At 39.7% G+C, this 10,451-nt stretch overlaps 1 protein-coding gene across 1 annotated transcript; it reads left to right on the top strand.

Annotated features, from left to right (window-relative positions):
- The first annotated feature begins 1,400 nt into the window (after window positions 1-1,400).
- CDCA7 (cell division cycle associated 7) lies at window positions 1,401-9,743 on the top strand. The gene is made up of 9 exons (XM_033111362.1): window positions 1,401-1,525; window positions 1,944-2,180; window positions 4,775-5,011; window positions 5,353-5,430; window positions 6,305-6,502; window positions 6,890-7,027; window positions 7,596-7,745; window positions 8,172-8,308; window positions 8,656-9,743. The coding sequence occupies exons 1-9, from the start codon at window positions 1,445-1,447 to the stop codon at window positions 8,684-8,686; spliced, it is 1,287 nt and encodes a 428-aa protein (XP_032967253.1). The 5' UTR covers window positions 1,401-1,444; the 3' UTR covers window positions 8,687-9,743.
- The last annotated feature ends 708 nt before the right edge of the window (window positions 9,744-10,451 follow it).

Here is a 10,451-nt window from a genome sequence, read left to right as displayed (position 1 = left end):
ACCTTTACCTATTACCACATTTTCTTGCCTTTCTAAAAGGACAAAAACTTCCTAAGATGATTGAGTGAAGTCTACTTAGGAGCATAGGATGGCTGGGTACTATCATCATGAAAATAATTTTATTTGCAAAAGACTGAAATGAAATGAATAATTTTAGGTATAGAAGAAAGGTGAAGAATGTTCTGTTCACCAGAAACCTCACATCTTGATATTTGGTGGAACCCATAGCACAGCTTGCTCTTTCAAAGTTTTTAGTGTAAGGAGTTTTTTGGTGTTTTTTTTTTTTAAGGGTGTTTTTTCCAGGACCCATCTCCAAGTCAAATAGTTGTTTCAATCTAGTTGTGGAGGGCACAGCTCACAGTGGCCCATGCGGCGATCGAACCGGCAACCTTGTTAAGAGCACTGCGCTCTAACCAACTGAGCTAACCGGCCACTCCTGTAAGGAGTCATTTTTATTTCATGGCCATATTTAAGGGAAAAAAAAGGGATTAATCAAACATTTAAGAAATCTCAGTAAATGTTATATGCCAGAAACTGCTGTCTTTTTTTACATGAGGTAGATGCCAATTGCATTTTCTGATGAGCAGTGCCAGGCTGTTAAGTGTTTATGAATGAAGTATTTTCATATCTGCAAGTAATTTGAAAGGACTTCTAAAAACTTAAGATGTGTATAGCAGGGGTCTGCAGAAAGAGCTGAATGTCAGTCCAGGCTAATAGTGCTGAAGTGGAATCAGGCATTCTACCTGGGTTTAGAGTGCTATTGAACCTTTAACGTGGCTCCTAGTACATTTGTTCACTGGGTTGATATATTTGATTTTTAAGGACTTGTGCTGAAATCACTCTACCCCTCCTGGTTGGAACAAGGCCTGTTTGAAAGCCTGCCATCTTGAAGGAGAGGTGCTGCCCAGTTTTTGTAGTTTGGGAAATTACCATCACCGTACATAGCCCAAAGCTTACGTAAAAAGACCTCATTAGCTTGATTTTGGCTGATGGAGAGGAATCACTCCACCATTTTGTACTTTTGAAATTTCCTTTTAGAAGTATAGTATAATTTTTTTTAAGGGCAGATTTTAGTAGTTTGGCATTAAGTTCCTTGGTAGCTCAGTATAATGCTGAGATTGGGGCCGTTTCAGGTGGGTTAGAGCGGTAGCTCTACAGATGTTTGAATAAATTAATAAATGTGATTGCAATTTTCTTTCCAAGGGACCCCTTTTTAGGATTTTACCTAGTTTTGAAAAATATTTTGTAGCAATTGCAAATCCTCCTTTTTCTGTATAGGGCATAAGAAATGGACATATCTACTCTGTGCTGTTTGAACCTACTAAACTCAAAAATGATGTCTTTAGTTAGAAACCGTAGTTAGCATCCCACTTAATAGGATTGCCATTTCCATTTGCAGCAAAAGGATCGCAGAGTAAAGAAGAACTTTGAGAAATTCAGATATATGAAGTTGATTTCCATGGAAACCTCGTTATCCTCTGATGACAGTTGTGACAGCTTTGCTTCTGATAATTTTGCAAACACGGTAAGTGCTGCCTGAGAATAAACAGCATTGAGTCTGCAGAGCTCAAAATGCCCCAAATGCTTTGTGCATGATTAAAACTGCTTGCTTTTTGCCTACATTTCTATACAGCCGTTAAGAAAATACCGTATGCACTGTAATTTCATTTCACTTTTTGCTGTGGTTCTAGGTAGTAATTGTTGGAGGCAGATTAGCTACTTATTCTATCCTTTGAAATGTCGCCTAACCTAACATGCTTGATGATTTGCCATAACAACTCAGAAATCATTTGTAAACCTCTGAACCATTTTTCTTTGTAACAAAAGCTATTCTCTTGTAGTGCACTTGTAAATGTGATTTGCTCTCTGCACGGTTTATGGAAAATTGGTTCTTGAAAAGGGGGAAAGAAATGCACAACCACATTTATTTATTTATTTTACAGAAACCTAAATTCAGGTCAGATATCAGTGAAGAACTGGCAAATGTTTTTTATGAGGACTCTGATAATGAATCTTTCTGCGGCTTTTCAGAAAGTGAGGTGCAAGATGTGTTAGACCATTGTGGATTTTTACAGAAACCAAGGCCAGATGTCACTAACGAACTGGCCAGTATTTTTCATGCTGACTCTGACGATGAATCCTTTTGCGGTTTCTCAGAGAGTGAGATACAAGATGGAATGGTGAGTTTGAGAATTTCACCAATATCAAGAAGTAAGGTACATTTCAAGGCATGACATACTTGCTTTGAAAAAGTTTTTTTCCCTGTAATTTTCATTTTAGTCATGCCAGAATTTGTTGATCTTTTTAAAATTCAAGAGTATTTTCTTTGTGTCTTAAAACAGTATTTACTAATATAGTCTTAGTTGTAAAACCTAACATTTCGTAGGCTCTGAAAATCTTGGAAACTGGTAATATAAAGTCGCCCAACCTCCAGATTTCCATTGACACAGAAATCTAGGAAGGACATGTTCCTGCAGGTTAGCCATATTCGCATTTAAGTTTAGGTACTCAGCCCCGTGCCTGGTATAGAGCAGGCCTTTGGTAAATGTTCCCGTCGTGGATCTGTGCATCTGGAAAACCTGTGATAACTTCTGTGCAGGAGCTTGAGTGCAGATAATGACAATTAGGGCCCTTCCTGCTTCCACTTTTGCTCCTTCGTCTGCTTTTCCTGTGCACACTGCCTTACCTTTTTAACCTCTGTCCTCCTGCTCAGGCCACTGCTGCTGCCGAGGCACCTGGGTCCCACTCTTCCTGAGCATATTGTTTAGTTCTGCAGACGTTTTCTTGTTAGCAAAATATTCTTGACAAAGGAAGCAGTGTGTTGATTTACAGTCTGGTGTGGGCTCTCCAGCTTATTGTGGTCTGATATGGGTCTACTGCTTGGGCCACACTTCAGTGACACTAGCATAAGTGAGAGCGCCTGACCAAGGAGTGTTTTATCACCATCTGACTTCATGGTAATATGCTATTTCCTCTAATAAGTGATGTTTGTCTAAATCAGTGCATATCGGAGATATTGCAAGGGGTGGTCTGCAAATCTGGATATGATCCACACGTTGTCTACAGCATCAATCACTTCTGGGCATTTTTTCAAATCTTTGTAGACGCTGATTTTTGCGATTAATAAAATGCCAATCAATTAAAAGTCTTAAGAACTCATAAAAGTTTTTTGTCATTTTATAGTCTCTCAGCCCATGCACATTAAAAGTACATGAAGAGTAGCAAAAGCTGTGGGGATTTTAGAAATTTTGCAATTTAGAAATGGGTCTTCCCTTGCTGGCACTTTATGGGTGATGTTTTTTTCTTGTTTCTGTTTAATTTTTCTCAACCATCACCACAATCAATTTTAGAATATTTCCATCACCCCCCAAAAAAACCCTGTACCCATTAACAGTCACTTTGCATTCTTTCCCAACATCCTCAGTTCCTGGCAACCACCAATCTATTTTCTATTGTTATAGATTTACCTATTCTGGATATTTTTTATAAATGGTACTATACAATATGTGGTCTTTTGTGATTGGCTTCTTTCACTTAACACAATGTTTTCAGGGTGTTCCACATTATGGCAGGTGCCAGTACTTCATCCCTTTCTATTGCTGAGTAATACTCCAGCGTGTGAATATGCCATGTTTAGCTTACCCACTCATCAGAAGACGGGTGTTTGGGTTGCTTGTACCTCCTGGCTGTCAGGAGTAACACTGCTGTGAACATTCAGGCACAAGTTTTTGTATGGACGTACACTTTTGAGTATATACCTAGGAGTGGAATTGCTGGGTCATACAGTAACTCTTTGTTTATTTAACCTTTTGAGGAACTGTTTTCCAAAGTGGCTGCATCATTTTACAGTCCAACCAGCAATGTTTATAGGTTCCAGTTTCTCCACATCTTTGCCATACTTGTTATTGATTTAGCTCTACCAGTGGGTATGAAGTGGTATCTTGTGATTCTGATTTGTATTTCCCCACGGGCTAATTTTAATACATATTTAATCATGGAAACCTATATTACTTTGAAATACAATTTTTTAAAAAGATTGAGTCTTATAAATAGGGAATTAGAGCGAAACCTAGAGTAGTCAGATTCATAGAAACAGAAAGTAGAATGGTGGTTGCCAGGGCCCCGGTGGAGGGGGGGGTGGGTTGTTGCTGTTTAGTGAGTGTAGTTTCAGGTTGAGTAACTGAGTCCAGAAGATGAAAACATTCTGGAGATGGATGGTAGTAATAGTTGCACAATAGCGTGAACGTATTTAGTGCCAGTGAACTGTACACTTAAAATGATTAAAATGGTAAATTTTATGTATATTTTACCACAGTTTTTTTAAAAAGTGAAGCATTGAGACATCTTTAATATATTTTAATATTGCCATAAGCATTGAAACCATGTTTATGAGAGCACACATATTTATTACTATAGGAATTCTTTTAAAAGAATACATAAAGATCTATTTTTTTTAAAAAAAAAAAAAGGGAGCTGGTATTTTTGCATTTAGAAAGGGGGGGGTCTCAGAACCACTGGCCGTGGGGCCGTGAAGATAGTTTAGAACAGTGTGCCCCAGAAGGGCTCCCTGAGTTAAACTGCACTCAGATTGTTGTATTTATTTGTAATCCCTGAGTTTGTTACCCAGAGCTGTCCATTAAAATTGACAGTTAAAGTGGTCAGTTAAACTTTATTTGATGCAAGTGTCTTGTTCAGAAGGGATTTTGTAGTCATACTGGTGCAGCCTGTTTGACAGTCAGCAAGTCATTAATGACTAACTGTTCTGATTAACTAGAGGCTGCAGTCAGACCACGCAGGCTGTAGGACCCGCAGTCAGTGCCGGCGGGCCGGACCTCTCCGGGTGGCCATGAAGTTCCCAACTCGAAATACCAGTGGGGCAGCTAACAAAAGACCCGCACCCTCCAAGCCCTCAGAGAGTTCTGTGAATGATTCCAGTTCTGATTCAGAAGATGAAAATGGCATGAAGTTTTTGGAGAAAAGAGCTTTGAATATAAAGCAAAACAAAGCAATGGTAGGTATCTGACTTTGAATAACTAGAACTAGCTATTCAAAGAACTAGTTATTCAAAGAACTAACTTAGAACTAACTTCCTGGCTTTTTCTCTAAGCCACTTGTTGCTTATATGCGTCAAGAATTATTTTTAGTGTAGCTGTGAAGTCTTTATAATAAGTGCTTTAAAATGTGTTTCTTTCCCTGAATTAACTTTTCTTCTTTTTAATCTATTAAAGTCTTGGTAAATGTGTAGGGAAAATCAGAAACTCTCTAAGATGTGCTACAGTAATTTCCAGAAGTTGCTCATTTTCATCAGTTACTATAAACCAATAATTTCTGTTTAATTTCCTTCCTTTTTAGCTTGCAAAATTAATGTCGGAATTAGAAAGCTTCCCTGGCTCATTCCCAGGACGGCGTTGCCTTCCAGGCCCCAGTTCAGTGAGTGCCAATCCTTGTTTGTTCAGTAGTATTCGGGGTGTGTCTAAGGTGTTGGGATATTTGAAAATCCAGTTTCTTATTTTGTGTGGTCCTCTAGACCGAGAGAAAATAGAGGAAACCTGCTGGTAGATCTCTGAGAGTTCTTCCTTGCATCCTGGAGCAGGTGTGGCCTCCCCGTGCCATGAAATCCCTCTTGATTGTTTATTTCTCTCCTTCCCTACTAGACTAAGCCTCTCAAGGGCAGGGAATAAAGAATGACGTTTCTTTCCTGTATCCCCAGCTTTAGCACATTCCTCCTGCATGGTACATGCATAGTATGTAATAGATGTTTTTAAAATCTGAGAAGGAAAAATGATGAGTCGTGGCCTAATATATGTGGTTATATTCTAAGGAGCTAATCTTGTGCAACTCAGGAATCTGGTGTGTCTGCTGTGGTACAAAAAAATAAAAGACTTGCTTTTCCCCACCTCTCCCTGAGGAGAAAAGGAAGAAGCAAGCAAGGAGTGGAAGAAGGAAAACCGTATATAAACATTCTCTCTTGTACAGTGTAGGAACAGTGAATATGTGTGAGGACTTAGGAGATATCATAGTAAAAAACGTGTTTTTGGAAAAGGACATTCGTTCTTACATCTTTATTATGTGGGTGAATAAGTAGATCGTCTCTCAGTTTGAGAGAAACTGGGCTTGGTATTACACAAGCAAAATTACAATGGCTGTATCATTTTTTGGGGCCTCATTTTCCGTGCATTATAGAAAGGATAAAGAAAATTAGAAAATGGAGCTCTCTCTTTACTTAAACAAAAGCACATAAAGAGAAGGTGCCACTTCTCTTCATTCTGGAATAAATGGGTTCTGCCATATGTGTTTTGTTTAGCAATCAAAGACACCCCGAAGGCGTACCTTCCCAGGTGTTACTTCCAGGAGAAACCCCGAACGGAGAGCTCGTCCTCTTACCAGGTCAAGGTCCCGGATCCTTGGGTCCCTGAGTGCTCTACCCACAGAGGAGGAGGAAGAAGAGGAGGATAAGTACATGTTGGTGAGAAAGAGGAAGGCTGTGGACGGCTACATGAACGTGAGTTCTCACATTGGGCTTGCTCTCCTGGTTTTCATCTTCAGTAGGCCTAGTATATGCACAGCACAGGTACACACAGCCTCAACACCAAATGATTCGTGTTAAACATTCTTCTCTAACCATTCAGGATTGGTAATGTCACACAAACTTATTTGATGATTTTTGTTAGTAAGTGAGAGAGTCTATAAAGTTTTTTTCAGCTTTTCTTAGTTGTAGGAATCATTTCAATGATGTTGTCCTGTTATCCTTAGTAAACTTACGACTTTTTTCCTCTCCATAAGCCTTAAGATTTCCAGGCTGAATTCTCTGTGAAGAAATTATAAATCAAGTATTTGAGATTCAGAACTGGGAGAGCCAGTAAGAACACTGTTCATGCTTGTTATGCAGGAAGATGACACACCCAGAGGTCGTCGTCCAGGATCCATGACCCTTCCGCATGTCATTCGCCCAGTGGAAGAAATTACAGAGGATGAGTTGGAGAACATCTGCTGCAATTCTCGAGAGAAGATATATAGTCGTTCATTGGTAAAAGCCTCCACATTCTGTCTGAAAATGTAAAAGTCTGTGAGAGAGGAAGAATAGTTTCTATCCTTAGAGTTCTGCTAATGTTCTAAGGATCTTAGCTTATGAGATGTGTGCCTATGTGTTTTTTTCACATAAGAGAATTTTGTAGCATCCTTGGGATTTAGCCCTCTTAAACCTTCAGCAGCATTAAATCTTTTAATTTTTAACTTGATTCATTGAGCATATTTACTGTGTACCTATTATGTGTGTCTATATGGAGAGGTACTGGGGATTTGGTGATATGCTCAAGATAAATGGGTTTGGGGCAGGATTTTTTTTTTTTGCACGATAAGATCTTTTCTTGAAGAAAAGTAGTTTTGATAGTATTAATTATTGAATCTGCCAGGTGAATGAAATCACCCTGCTTGAGGTACTTTTCATGCCCTGGCATATACATGTGTATGTAGATACAAAATGAGATTCAAAATGTCAGACTACCCAACAAGAAGGACATTTCTTGAAATGTGCTGTTTTCTCTACAAAGAGCGGTGGTTTCTCTCCCTTCTTATGACTTGCTTATTATTTGTAGGGATCTACTTGTCATCAGTGCCGCCAGAAAACTATTGATACCAAAACAAACTGCAGAAACCCAGAGTGCTGGGGTGTTCGAGGCCAGTTCTGCGGTCCCTGCCTTCGAAACCGTTACGGCGAAGAGGTCAAGGACGCTCTGCTGGATCCAGTAGGTGCCTTGAAGGGGGGTGGTCTGCGGCTCGGTGGTTCGCCACGAGTTGATGGGGCCAGAACGGCATCAGCAGAAGAGCTGACCCCTTAGTGTTGTGGGCATGCGTTTCACGGGAGGCAGATGAGTTCCTGCTGCTGGTGTCAGACTGGTGTGAGCCCCTTCCAGAGTGCTCAGGACGCCGATCGGGGAATTGGACTCTCCATTCACCCCTGGTGGTTGCTGTGTGACCTTCTGTGCTCGATTTCCCCAGGGAACCTTAGGCATGACTAACGGATTTTAACTGTTAAGATTCTTTCTTAAATAAAAAAATAAAGATTCACGTGCAATTAATGATACTTACCTTAGAGGTTAAGTAGAGTCAACTAGATAAGTAAGGGGGAAATAGGTTTGATTTAATTGTGCCTTTTCACAATTCTCCTGCAGAACTGGCATTGTCCACCTTGTCGAGGAATCTGCAATTGTAGCTTCTGTCGGCAGCGCGATGGGCGGTGTGCAACGGGGGTCCTTGTGTACTTGGCCAAATACCAGGGCTTTGGGAATGTTCATGCTTACTTGAAAAGGTAAGGGTTGGTTTTTCTCTCTTCCACACCCAAATCTTACCTTCATTTGTGTGTCTTAATAAAATGAGGAAAGAAGTCAGAGTCGTGGTTATCTCTGGGTCAGGGAGCGCGGGTAGTGTTGGAAAGGAGCACAGTCAGCGTCTCTGGGAAACACTTTATGTCTTCATTTGGGTGGTGGTGACCCGTGTGTGTGCGCCTGTAAAATTCAAGTCGTACACATAAGATGTTATGTTATACATGTATGTTATAACTCATTATATACATTTTTAAAAGAATGATTAGGCTTTCAAAAGAGAATTCTTAGTTTGAAAACAATATCCTGACATGTTCCCTTTTTCTCTTTTCAGTCTGAAACAGGAATTTGAAATGCAAGCATAACATTTAGAAGATCCACTGCCTGCCTTTCCACTGCACCAATCTTCCTTGTTAAACTTTCCAATTTTGTCATGTGGTTGAAATCCGAGTTAAGAATTTTGATGGCCAGTCTGTTTCATAGGAAACTCAAATCAAGTTTATCTCATTAGAAAGGTGTTTCCGAGCATCGTGGAGCATATTGCTAGCAATGCTTTGCCCTGCTATTTCTCCTTTGCTTTCCTCCACCCCTCACCCTCCCCACACTTTTTCTTTTAGTTTCTGAATTCTTTTTAAATGATGGTTTTATGAAAGCATGTTTGATTTAATTGGTGTTCAGATAGCCTTGGAATCCACCTATAAAACCAAGCACTTAGAAACACAGTAATAGTGTTAACTAACTACATCTTTTGAATTCTAGAGACCAGCTGTCAAAGTTGTTGACACAAAAACAATGGGTATGATTCAGTGTTTTGTACTAGTTGATATTTTTAACAGACTCAAGGCACGAAGTTCTTAAAACCATGTGGAAAAATGCGATCGTTGGAAAGTGGAATATGTTACTTTGGACGCCTCTCATGAGAATATTCCGTATTTTGTGCTATTACACAAGTTGTCAGAGCTGAGACTTGCTTGCTACTGTCTTCCACCATGAGATTGGATGGTGCATCAGACTCTCACAGTCCTGACCCAGAAGTTTGCGGGCAGTGCTAGAAGTCATTGCAGAAAAGGCATCTAGGGAATTAGGATGGTGAGGCTGATTTGAATCTATGGTATAATGGTAGTTGCCAAATTTATTTCAGTTCATAAATGTAAGGTATTTCAAATAAATTCTTGATTGTTTTTGCATGGAGAATTGATACTAATACTAGTCGACAGTCCTTTGCAGCGTTTGCTTTCTTGAAGAACTTAGAAGCTAGCCACAAGGTTCATGGTCAGGTTTTAAGCACTTTTAGAACAATAAGTGCCTTTTGGAGATGGGTGACTTTGCAGTGTGTTAACTTGACATCGCTGCCAGGTCAGTGTCTGGGCAGATTGCGTGTGTCGTCCATATCCCCCTCCTCTGTTTTTGCATTACATCGTTTAGTAGGTGAGATCTTACGTGTCCATTTTGCTTTGCATATGCAGTCTATTGCTGTGCCCATTCTGAGGCATAATTGGACCTTGAATCAATAATTGTATATAGAGCTTTTGTTCTGTAACGCTTTTATACAAAGTTTTTATTTTAATAATAAAACATTTTATTCTAGCTTGTCTGCTCTTCTAAATGTTTAATGCTCAATCTTACTGCACTGAATTCTAATATTTAAACAACAGACCCTTTCTGCCCTTTCTAGACTCCCTTTTGGTTTAAGTTTCTGAAGGTCGAGGGCCAGCTCTTTTGAACAGGGCCAACCTTGGTCTTGTGACTAAACTGTGATCAGAGAATCAACCAAGACAGCTACATCGCCAGATAGAAAATAATATGTGCTCATGAAGGTTTACACTGCTGTCCTCCACCATTTCCCAACCCAAGAACTGTGAGCAATTTCACAATACCTGCCTTGCTTTTAGCAACCATTGAAATATTTAGTAAAGGCACACTGCTTTGAAGTCTGTTCCAGGACTGAGAATCAAAAATACAAAAAAGGCGTAGTTTGAAAGCTCCCAATTGTTTAGACCAAGTTAGGAAACTACGGCCTGTGGCCAGATCCTGCTGCAGGCTGTATTCACATGGCACATGAACTACATATGGTTGTTGTTTTTTTTTTTTTTTTACATTTTTAGAGGATAGTAAACGACAGTATGGCCC

This window comes from Rhinolophus ferrumequinum, chromosome 8, assembly GCF_004115265.2.
Source record: "Rhinolophus ferrumequinum isolate MPI-CBG mRhiFer1 chromosome 8, mRhiFer1_v1.p, whole genome shotgun sequence".
Lineage (NCBI taxonomy): Eukaryota > Metazoa > Chordata > Mammalia > Chiroptera > Rhinolophidae > Rhinolophus > Rhinolophus ferrumequinum.
Note: the sequence above shows the minus strand (reverse complement) of the source record. Positions and strands in the feature narration are given on the sequence as shown.